The sequence below is a fragment of the Homarus americanus genome, unplaced genomic scaffold (genome assembly GCF_018991925.1).
Source record: "Homarus americanus isolate GMGI-L3 unplaced genomic scaffold, GMGI_Hamer_2.0 scaffold6317, whole genome shotgun sequence".
NCBI lineage: Eukaryota > Metazoa > Arthropoda > Malacostraca > Decapoda > Nephropidae > Homarus > Homarus americanus.
Window position 1 is genome coordinate 19,555,387 of NW_024730668.1, and position 12,555 is coordinate 19,567,941.

Here is a 12,555-nt window from a genome sequence, read left to right on the forward strand (position 1 = left end):
CCACAATAACCATCACCATTACCAAAACCACTATGACAACCACTATCATCACAACCACCACTACCACCTTCATCACAACCACCACCATCACCACAACCACTATGACAACCACTATCATCACAACCACCACTACCACCATCAATATCCCAATCACCATCATCACAACCACCACAACCACCATCTTTACAAACCACAACTACCATCACAACCACCACTACCAATAACTAAAAAAACAGAAAAAACTGAACCACCCAAAACTCAATGTTGAAGGTCTATCTTGCATGTACCAACACGGACCTAACTGATCATCAAAACATGACCCCAAATACCCTTAACCAATCACTAAGAGGTCATTAAAATACCCCTATACCTTAGATATTGACCCAAGGAAGATGATAGTGCAGTTCCTTGACAATAGCTCTCAGTTTTCCTAAGTTGTGGATGGACAAAGCTCTTCCAAGATTTTTTTTTTGGGGGAAGGTGTTTTTTATTACATAAAACAGAGAGAAAGAAGGTGACACATCGATTTTCGACGTTCAGAGGCGGACCTCGAGCTTGTATATCACACCCCTCGCCTCTTCCTCCTCCATCCCTGGCCTGGCTTGGACTGGCTTGTTGGTCACTACCCCCTTTACTGGGCTGGCCACTTCCTCCCCTGAGCTGGCTGTATCACTTATCCTCCCTTGGCCTAGCCGTGTCACCTCCCCAGCTCTATATCCGAGCCGTGTCACCCCATATCCTGGCCGTGTCACCTCCCTGGTCTGGCCGTGTCACCCCTGAATCACCACCTGTGTAATAGGAGTGAGGCGTAAGGACGAAATTGATGATGAAAATTGGTCTATCATTCAGGAGAGTTAAAGAGGTCGCATGGTGTGTGGCTGTCAGCAGGTTATACTAGGGACAGCGGCTACAGCAACACTACAGGTACAGCAATAAGAACAGGGCAAGCTAACTACAGCTACAAGTACAGGGACAGGTTAACTACAGCTACAAGTACAGGGACAGGTTAACTACAGGTACAGCAATAAGAACAGGGGCAAGCTAACTACAGCTACAAGTACAGGGCAAGTTAACTACAGCTACAAGTACAGGGACAGGTTAACTACAGGTACAGCAATAAGAACAGGGCAAGCTAACTACAGCTACAAGTACAGGGCAAGTTAACTACAGCTACAAGTACAGGGACAGGTTAACTACAGCTACAAGTACAGGGACAGGTTAACTACAGGTACAGCAATAACTACAGAGACAGGTTAACTACAGCAACAGCAATAATTACAGAGACAGGTTAACTACAGCTACAAGGTACAGGGACAGGTTTACTACAGCCAAGTACAGGGACAGGTTAACTACAGGTACAGCAATAACTACAGAGACAGGTTAACTACAGCAACAGCAATAATTACAGAGACAGGTTAGCTACACTACAAGTACACAGACAGGTTAACTACAGCTACAGCATTAACTACAGCGACAGGTTAACTACAGATACAAGTACAGGGACAGGTTAACTACAGCTACAAGTACAGGGACAGGTTAACTACAGCTACAAGTACAGGGACAGGTTAACTACAGGTACAGCAATAACTACAGAGACAGGTTAACTACAGCAACAGCATAATTACAGAGACAGGTTAACTACAGCTACAGCATTAACTACAGCGACAGGTTAACTACAGCTACAAGTACAAGGACAGGTTAACTACACAAACAATAACTACAGGTACATCAATAACTAAGAGACGAGTTAACTACAGCTACAAGTACAGGGACAGGTTAACTACAGCTACAAGTACATGGACAGGTTAACTACAGCTACAAGTACAGGGACAGGTTAACTACAGCTACAAGTACAGCCACAGGTTAACTACAGCTACAACAATAACTACAGAGAAAAGTTAACTACAGCTACAACAATAACTACAGGGACAGGTTAATTAAGGACGGTAAAGGTATCATCAAATCTTCCCTCCGTCCCATAAGAGAGAGGAGGAGGAGAGAGAGAGAGAGAGAGAGAGAGAGAGAGAGAGAGAGAGAGAGAGAGAGAGAGAGAGAGAGAGAGAGAGAGAGAGAGAGAGAGAGAGAGAGAGAGAGAGAGAGAGAGAGAGGAGAGAGAGAGAGAGGTGCTAGGGAAGGGAGGGATGAGGAGGGGAGAGAAGGGGAGAGAAGGTGAGGGAAGGGTAGTGAGGGGAAGGGAGTTAGGGGTAGAAAGGAAAGGGTGGAGGAAGAGGAGGGGAGAAAGGGTAGGGAGGGGGAGAGACGAGGGGAAAAGGGGAGGGGTAAGTGTATTAGAAGGGTGATGTACACTACCCTTTACTGAAGAGAGTAGGTGTGTGTGTGTGTGTTCTCTCTTTTTATGTCTGTCTCCTTATATGCTCCACACACACACACACACACACACACACACACACACACACACACACACACACACACACACACACAGGTAACATTACAGGTTAATTAAAGAGTTACCTGGCCCCAGTAGCTTGCCACACAGCCTGGGAGAGCCGTAGTCAGGATGATCTGTACCATTCTCGAAGAACCAGTTCGTCTTGTTGTCCAGCCACCTGTAACGACCAATGCAGTAGTTATGTAACGCCTGTAACGACCAATACAGTAGTTATGTAACGCCTCTAACGACCACAGTAGTTATGTAACGCCTCTAAATAAAACAAAAGTCACATATGAATAACTCCTGTAACAGATACATAATTACACCTGTAAATAAAAAGAGTAATCGGACAATACCTGGAGTGAATCGGACAATACCTGGTGTGAATCTCCTCTATCACAGGGGTTCTCAACACGGGGAATTCAGGTTTTCAGGGGGAACTGATTCGGGAGCAAGAGATATGTTCAATGAGAAATCAATCACAGAATTTTGGCCCTTGATGTGCGATTCCTACCCAAAAGTGGCAGAAAGAGCTATCCGTGCATGCCCGTTTGTGTCGACATATCTGTGAGTCAGGCTTTTCAACTGTTGCAAATTAAAACGAAGCAACGTAGTAGATTAGAGGTAGAAATGCCCTGCGTTGTGCCCCTTTCAAGCACTCCTCCGCGTATCCCAGAATTGGCGAAGAAAAAACAATCACAGGTTTCTCATTGACTGTAATCTTCATCTGAATAAAATTAATTACAAATTTACAATATCCTGGTATTCTATTGAACTTTTGTTTATTGCATTATGCTTCAGTTTGGTCTGTTAAGTAATTCATTATAAATATAAAAAACTATTTTACTTTTATTCAAGTTTATAAATCCATCAACATTTTCAATGCATTTAATTTGTAAAACTCCACTATAAAAATAATCCATGAAAATTGTAAATGTATATGTACTAATATGGAAAAAATAAAGGATTTTCAGTATTATATGCATATTATTTGGAATGCACTTATTGAGGCAGACACCTTGAAAGGAGGAGGGAATGACATTCTGACATATGGTGAAAGGGTGCATGGGCAAACAAGGTTGAGAACCACTGCTTTATCACTTGTCACTTCACTATCTATCTACATTTAACCTCTTCCCTCTCTCCTCACTCTCTCTTCCTCACTCTTTCTCCCTCTTCCCTCACCTCTCTCATCCCCCTCTCTCTCCCTCTCTGTCCCTCTCTCTCTCCTCACCTCACACGACACCCTCTTACCTCCCTGTCGCCTCCACCCATTAAGATAACTCTACTTCCTCCCATTGTAAAACTCTTCTTTCCTCTCTTTTCTTTATCGCATTTGTTTAGTCTCTTCTCTCTCTCTTCTCTCTCTCTCTCTCTCCGCTATATCTAAGACACTCTCACTTCTCTGTACAGTGACATAGACAGACACAAAGACCATAGACTGACAGTACAGACAGACAGACAGACAGACAGACAGACAGACAGACAGACAGACAGACAGACAGACAGACAGACAGATAGATAGATAGATAGATAGATAGATAGATAGATAGATAGATAGATAGAGATAGATAGATAGATAGATAGATAGATAGATAGATAGATAGATAGATAGATAGATAGAAGATAGATAGATAGATAGAGAAAACACAACAATGCAACCAGCTGACTGTCAGCAACCAAGGGCCTGTCAGTACCAGGGCCTGTCAGCTACCAGGCCTGTCAGTACCAGGGCCCGTCACCAGGGCCTGTCAGCACCAGGGGCGTGTCAGTACCAGGGGCGTGTCAGTACCAGGGCCTGTCAGTATCAGGGCCCGTCAGTACCAGGGCCTCGACCGCCCGTCAGTACCAGGGGCCTGTCAGTACCAGGGGCCTGCCGGCACCAGGCCTGTCAGTACCAGCCTGTCAGCACCAGGGCCTGCAGTACCAGGGCCCTGTCAGCACCAGGGGCCTGTCAGCATCAGGGGCCTGTCAGTACCAGGGGCCTGTCAGTACCAGGGCCTGGCCAGCAGGGCCTGTCAGTACCAGGGCCTGTCAGCACCAGGGCCTCGTCAGTACCAGGGGCGTGTCAGTACCAGGGCGCCTGTCAGTACCAGGGGCCTGTCAGTACCAGGGCCTGTCAGTACCAGCCCGTCAGTACCAGGGCCCGTCAGCATCAGCCTGTCAGTACCAGGGCCTGTCAGTACCAGGGCCGTCAGCACCAGGGCCCGTCAGTACCAGGGCCTGTCAGTACCAGGGGCCTGTCAGCACCAGGGCCGTCAGCATCAGGGCCTGTCAGCACCAGGGCCTGTCAGTACCAGGGGCCTGTCAGCACCAGGGGCCTGTCAGCACCAGGGGCCTGTCAGTACCAGGGGCCTGTCAGTACCAGGGGCCTGCCAGTCACCAGGGCCTGTCAGCATCAGGGCCTGTCAGTACCAGGGGCCTGTCAGTACCAGGGGCCTGTCAGCACCAGGGGCCTGTCAGTACCAGGGGCCCTGTCAGCAAGGGCGGTCAGTACCAGGGCCTGTCAGCATCAGGCCTGTCATACCAGGGGCCTGTCAGTACCAGGGCCTGTCAGTACCAGGGCCTGTCAGTACCAGGGGCCTGTCAGTATCAGGGCCTGTCAGTACCAGGACTGTCAGTACCAGGCCTGTCACCAGGGCCCGTCAGCACCAGCCTGTCAGTATCAGCCCTCAGCACCAGGGCCTGTCAGTACCAGGCCTGTCAGCATCAGGGGCCTGTCAGTACCAGCTGACTGTCAGTACCAGCCTGTCAGTACCAGGGCCTGTCAGCACCAGGGCCTGTCAGTATCAGGGCCTGTCAGTACCAGGGCCTGCTGCCCAGGGCCTGTCAGAATCAGCCTGTACCAGCTGACTGTCCCGGCCCACCAGGGCCTGTCAGTACCAGGGGCCTGTCAGCATCAGGGCCTGGCCGGAAAGGGCCCGTCAGTACCAGGGCCTGTCAACAGGGCCCGTCAGTACCAGGGGCCTGTCACACCAGGGCCGTCAGTACCAGGGCCCGTCAGTACCAGGGGCCCTGTCAGTACCAGGGCCTGTCACCAGGGGCCCAGTCAGTACCAGGGCCTGTCGAGCACAGGGCCTGTCAGTACCGGGCCTGTCAGCACCAGGGCCTGGCACCAGGGCCTGTCAGCACCAGCCAGTACCAGGGGCCCGTCAGTACCAGGGGCCCTGTCAGCACCAGGGCCCGTCAGCACCAGGGCCCGTCAGTACCAGGGGCCTGTCAGCACCAGGGCCCGTCAGCATCAGGCCTGTCAGTATCAGGGGCCGTCAGTACCAGGCCTGTCAGTACCAGGCCTGTCAGTACCAGGGCCTGCCAGTACCAGGGGCCTGTCAGTACCAGGGGCCTGTCAGTACCAGGGGCCTGCCTGGGCACCAGGCCTGGGTTACCAGGGGCCTGTCAGTACCAGGGGCCTGTCAGTATCAGGCTGGGCACCAGGGGCCTGTCAGTACCAGCCCAGCATCAGGGGCCTGTCAATCAGGGCCTGTCAGCATCAGGGCCTGTCAGTACCAGGGTCTGTCAGTACCAGGGGCCTGTCAGTACCAGAGGCCCGTCATACCAGGGCCTGTCATACCAGGGGCCTGTCAGTACCAGGGCCTGTCAGTACCAGGGCCCGACAGCATCAGGGCCTGTCAGATCAGGGGCCTGTCATACCAGGGCCTGTCAGTACCAGGGGCCTGTCAGTACCAGGGCCTGTCATATCAGGGGCCTGTCAGTACCAGGGCCTGTCAGCCAGGGGCCTGTAGCACCAGGGACCTGTCAGTACCAGGGGCCTGTCAGTACCAGGGGCCTGTCAGCACAGGGGCCTGTCAGTACCAGGGCCTGTCAGTACCAGGGGCCTGTCAGCATCAGGGGCCTGCAGCGGTCAGGCCTGTCAGTACAGGGGCCTGTCAGTACCAGGGGCCTGTCAGTATCAGGGGTCTGGCTGCATCAGGGTCTGTCAGCATCAGGGCCCTAGTACCAGGGGCCTGTCGAAACAGGCCCGTCAGTACCAGGGCCTGTCAGTGCCCCAGGGCCTGGTCAGCCAGGCCCGTCAGCATCAGGGGTCTGTCAGTATCAGGGGCCTGTCAGTACAGGGCCCGTCAGCAGGGCCTGTGCAGACCAGGGGTCTGTCAGTATCAGGGCCTGTCAGTACCAGGGGCCCGTCAGTACCCAGGGGCCTGTCAGTACCAGGGGCGCGTCAGTACCCAGGGCCTGCACGTATCAGGGGCGTGTCAGCATCAGCCTGTCAGTATCAGGGGCCTGTCAGCACCCGCCTGTCAGTACCAGGGGCCTGTCAGTACCAGGGCCTCAGTACCAGGGGCCTTTCAGTACGAGGGCCTGTCAACCAGGGCCTGTCAGTACCAGGGCCTATCAGCACCCGGGGCCTTGTCAGTACCAGGGGTCTGTCAGTACCAGGGCCTGTCAGTATCAGGGCCTGTCAGTATCAGGAGCCTGTCAGCACCCGGGCCCTGTCAGTACCACAGGGTGGTGTAGTACCAGGGCCTGTCAGCCATGTCACACCAACCGACTGTCAACACCAACTGACTGTCAACACCAGCTGACTGTCAACACCAACTGACTGTCAACAGCAGCTGACTGTCAACACACAACTGACTGTCAACACCAGCTGACTGTCAACACCAACTGACTGTCTCAACACCAGCTGACTGTCAACAGCAGCTGACTGTCAACAGCAGCTGACTGTCAACAGCAGCTGACTGTCAACAGCAGCTGACTGTCAACAGCAGCTGACTGTCAACACCAGCTGACTGTCAACACCATCTGACTGTCAACACCAACCGACTGTCAACACCAACTAGACTGTTAACACCAACTGACTGTCAACACCAACTGACTGTTAACACCAACCGACTGTCAACACCAACTGACTGTTAACACCAACTGACTGTCAACACCAACTGACTGTTAACACCAGCTGACTGTCAACACCAGCTGGGTAGAAGGGTCACGTGTAGTTGAGGTAACTCTGTTTACAATTTACAGGCTTTTTACCTTGTCTGGGAACACTGTGTTAGGAAGGGCCCGACCAGCTGACTACAACACCAGCAACTAACACTACAAAAGGGAATAAACCAACAACCGCAACACTTTACTACTCAAACCCAACCTAACCTAACCTAACTTGGCCTAACCTAACCTAACCTAACCTAACCTAACCTAACCTGGCTTGTATGGGATTCTCAAAGTGACTTACGATTGCAACTGATGGCGGTGAGGAACGAGCTGAGTTAAGATGTTATTCCACACCACAAAAACAATAAACAATAACAACAATAACAACAACACCAACAAAAATAACAAAAACAACACCAACAAACATCAATAACAACAACCACCTCAACAACAACAACAACAACAAACACGTCAGCATGAACGAACACACAAGGAAAATCGCTAATATTGTCCACCTGTCACCTGGGAGTCACAGGTTGTTTATTAAATCCAGGAGAGTCATACACGCATCACACACATATAACACAACTTACAGACCCTCATTCACATACACCCTACCTCCCCCACACCACTTCCCCACACACCCACACACACCTCCGCCACACACACACACACACACACCCGTCACAAACACTAACCCCCACACCCCCACACACTTCTCCACACCCCCCACACACACCTAACCCTCACACACTATACCACACATACTTCCCCCACACACACACCCCCCCCACACACACCCCACACCCCCCCCCACACACACACACACTCCCCCACACACTCCCCCCACACACACTCACCCCCATCCCCCACACACACACCTCACCATCAAGAGAGTCAGTAACCCGTGGGCCACAGGCATATATAAACTGGTCAGTGAGGCCAAGCCACGGTGAGTCTTTCCATATTTCACCTCCCATATTACCTTCCTGTGTACCGGCTATTTTGGCTGTAAACACACACACATACACACACACACACACACACACACCTTGCCACACACACACACACACACACACACACACACACACACACACACACACACACACACACAGCACACACACACACAGATGAACGGAAATACGAACGAACAAACAAAGACGACGAATTAAGGATTGTATACCACCAATAAGTGGCGGGTACTCACCTAATGAGCTGATTGGTTGGTTCGAAGGAAAGGCAAAAGGACGATTATTATCAACCAATAAGCGCACGGGCAGAAATTCTAATGAGGCAATCCACCAATGAGCATACAGGAAAATAACCACTAATGAGCGCGCTTAATGATCCTCCTCGACCAATAAGCATTCACGTTGACGATTTTCGACCAATCAGAGTGTATTAAGACGACTCTCGACCAATGGAAGTGTGTTGAGTATTCTCGACCAATGAGCGTGTATTAAGACGACTCTCGACCAATGGGGGTGTATTAAGACGACTCTCGACCAATAGGAGGTATTAAGACGACTCTCGACCAATGAAGTGTATTAAGTCGATTCTCGACCAATGGAAGTGTGTTGTAGAGTATTCTCGACCAATGGAAGTGTGTTGTAAGTATTCTCGATCAATATGAAATGAATATAGACGACTCTCGACCAATGGAAGTGTTTTGTAGAGTATTCTCGGCCAATGAGAGTGTATTAGACGACTCTCGACCAGAGAATCAGTTAAGACGACTCTCGACCCAAAATGAATATTAAGACGACTCTCGACCAATGAGGTATTAGACGACTCTCGACCAATGAGAGTGTGTTGTAGAGTATTCTCGACCAATGAGAATGTATTAAGAAGATTCTCGACCAATGAGAGTGCATTAAGACTCTCGACCAATGAGAGTGTGTTGTAGAGTATTCTCGACCAATGAGAGTATTAAGAAGATTCTGACCAATGGAAGTGTATTAAGACGACTTCCGACCAATGAGAGGTATTAAGACGACTTCGACCAATGAGAGCGGCTGTTGATGACTTCGACTCAATGGGAGTACAGACGACTCTCGACCAACAGAGGTATAAGACGACTTTCGACCAAATGAGATGTATTAAGACGACTCTCGACCACTGGGAGGTATGACGACTCGACCAATGAGAGGTATTAAGACGATCTGACCAATGAGAGGCATTAAGACGACTTCAATTCAATGAGAGTGCATTAAGACTACCCGACCAATGGGAGGTATTAAGACGACTTCGACCAATGAGGAGGTATTAAGACGACTTCCGACCAATGAGTATTAAGACGACTCTCGACCAATGGGAGTAGACAAGACGACTCTCGACCAATGAGATAGTATTAAGACGACTCGACCAATGAGAGTGTGTTGTATGATTCTGACCAATGAGAGCAGTATTAAGTCACTCACATCAATGAGAGTGTATTAAGACGACTCTCGACTTTGGGAGAGTGTATTAAGACGACTCTCGACCAATGAGAGTGTATTAGGACGCACTCGACCAAGGAAGTGTGTTGTGAGTATTCTCGACCAATGAGGAGTGTGTTGTAGGAGTATTCTCGACCAATGAGAGTGTATTAAGACGATTCTCGACCAATGAGAGTGTATTAAGACGACTCTCGACCAATGAGAGTGTATTAAGACGACTCTCGACCAATGAGAGTGTATTAAGACGACTCTCGACCAATGGGAATGTACTAAGACGACTCTCGACCATTGGAAATGTAGTAAGACGACTCTCGACCAATGGGAGTGTGGTGGTGAATATCTTCGACCAATGGGAGTGCATTAAGGCGATTCTCGACCAATGGGAGTATATTAAGACGATTCTCGACCAATGGGAGAGTATTAAGACGACTCTCGACCAATGGGAGTGTGGTGGTGAATATCTTCGACCAATGGGAGTGCATTAAGGCGATTCTCGACCAATGGGAGTGTATTAAGACGATTCTCAACCAATGGGGAGTGTGATGGGGATTATTCTTAAGTACAGTACAGGACTTCAGAATTACTACAGTAACAACCACCACTACCACCACCACAACCACCACAACAACCACCACCACCAAACAACCATTACCACCACAACCACTACCACCACCACAACCACCACCACCACAACCATTACCACCACAACCATTACCACCACAACCACCACTTCTCTATCAAATCAGGTCAAAATACCACAATCCGTTTTCTTCAGAGGTTTATAACAGTCCTCCCTGGTATAGAAAACGGAGACTTAGCGACTTGCTCCACGTCTTACAGTAGTCTCCACTCAGGTTACGGTAGTCCTCACGGTAGTTACCACGAAGACTAGAAACAAAGAGTCCTTGGGGTCTATATCAGTCCCCATCCCCCATTAAAGCTATTGTAGTCCCCAGTGACGTTACAATAGTCCTTAATAACGATATTTAAAGTCCCCAATCAGATAACAGTCCTCAGAAGGCTACTACAAAATAGACCTTAATTACAATCTACAGCAGTCCCCCGATCTCTCCTTCAGTTTACAATAGCCCCCTCACCCCAAAAAAATTACAATAGCCCCACATCCTCCCAGTCTACAATAGTCCCCCGCTCCCCTCAGTCTACAATAGCCCCACATCCTCCCCAATCTACAATAGCCCCCTCAGTCTACAATAGTCCCCCTCAGTCTACAGTAGCCCCCGCTCCCCAATCCACAATAACCTCCCGCTCCCCCAGTCTACAATAGCCCCCCGTTCACCCGTCTAAAATAGCCTCCGCCCCAGTCTACAATAGCCCCCCCCCGTTCACCCGTCTAAAATAGCCCCCTGGCCCCAATCTCACCAGTCCCCCACCAGTCTAAGGCCAGCTCCCTGCTCACCTGTCTAAAATAGCCCCTGCCCCAATCTACACAGTCCTCCAGTCTACACAGCCCCTGCTCACTCCGTCTAAAGCAGCCCCCCTGCCCCACCCACAGCTAGTCCCTCTAGTTCAAGCAATAGCCCTCCTGACACAATATTTTAGCCCCCAAGCCTGTTTTCTACACCGCTGTCACCTTACTGAAAGCCCCCCAAAATTAACCCATTTATTTGGTTTCTTACTGAATACAGACCCTTGCTGTAACACTGTACCTTGGTGAGTAGTAGTAGTACAGGAGTAGCAGTAGTAGTTGTAGTACAGTAGTAGTTGAGATAAATGTATAGTATATATCAGGTGCCTCAAAGAGAGCTCAGGTTCTCAACTGGCTCAGCCATGTTAATATTGTTATTATTATCCACTCTGTATCTGTATTTTTCTGGCACAATAAACTGTTACAATTCAATTCTGTTACAATTCAATCTACAGTGTTATTGGAGGGGACATATTGGGAGTGTGGGAGCGGGAATTTCACAGTGTATCGGTGAATATCGGATGTCACCCTAGGCATTGTCACCGAAGGTTCTTCTCATCCCTTACGGCATTAATCACAAATATTCCGTGTGCTCACCGGCGATCACCAAGTGAGTTTGTAAGTATTTGATTGGACGGCTACTGCAGGTGCCAGTGCCAGTGTCGATAGTCCTACTTTGGCAGGGGTGGCATCGAGACTCTCGCCCTTATGCGGCCAAGTGCTCTACACTTACGGTCGCCCCTCCCCCCCTTCAAGTAACGGTCACTTCATGTAGTGTTGGCCGACCAAGTGAGTATATATAGCTAATATTACATCAGTGCGACCATAGAAATAGTGGTTATTTCTGCCAAGGCTAAATAAACAAGTGTTAGGTGTGACAATTCTTGCTCCCAGTGTATCATTCTGACGTGTGGATTGTCGCCCACAGGGGGGTGGCCTACACACCCACGCGCGCACGTATGCCCCTACTACCCGGACACGGCAGTACAGCCGGTCACCTCTCTGCCCTTTACTCATAAGAACTAGTTTCTTCTTCTGTATGGGACCAAAGCAGATGTCGGAGGCGGACGTAACTGTCGCCCAAGGTGCGGAACACTATGCCGGGTAACAGACATTGCTGGGTCTGTGCTAGCCAGTACCAAAATTGCACTAGCTGTGAATGTGCGAGAAACAACCGACCATGTGTGGTTTGCAGAAAGGGAAAAAATTGTCGGAACCCACAAGGCAGAGAGCCGACACAGGAGGCCACAGTGGATATCGCCGGGACCCAACCGCCCGATGATATCCTAAATGATAGCAGTGAGTCTACTCAACCTGAAAATGTAGTACTAATAAACGCTGCTCCAATAGTAGCAGATGTCCACGAGGTGAATGAGAGACAGCCACCAGAGTGGAATGGCATGTCG

The 12,555-nt window shown here is 49.8% G+C and overlaps 2 protein-coding genes across 2 annotated transcripts in view; one reads left to right on the top strand and one right to left on the bottom strand.

Moving 5' to 3' along the window:
• The window catches only part of LOC121867117 (sodium channel protein 60E-like), a 14,574-nt gene extending 12,005 nt beyond the window's left edge, over positions 1-2,569 (bottom strand). Inside the window, exon 1 of the mRNA XM_042366873.1 lies at positions 2,473-2,569. The gene's annotated coding sequence lies outside the window, so the exon portion shown is untranslated. The remainder of the gene's footprint in view (positions 1-2,472) is intronic.
• A 1,478-nt stretch (positions 2,570-4,047) lies between these two features.
• Positions 4,048-9,045, top strand: LOC121867118 (microtubule-associated protein 6-like). Its single transcript, XM_042366874.1, has 3 exons — positions 4,048-5,174; positions 5,263-6,808; positions 8,869-9,045. Exons 1-3 carry the CDS (start codon positions 4,048-4,050, stop codon positions 9,043-9,045), a joined length of 2,850 nt encoding a protein of 949 aa, XP_042222808.1.
• The last annotated feature ends 3,510 nt before the right edge of the window (positions 9,046-12,555 follow it).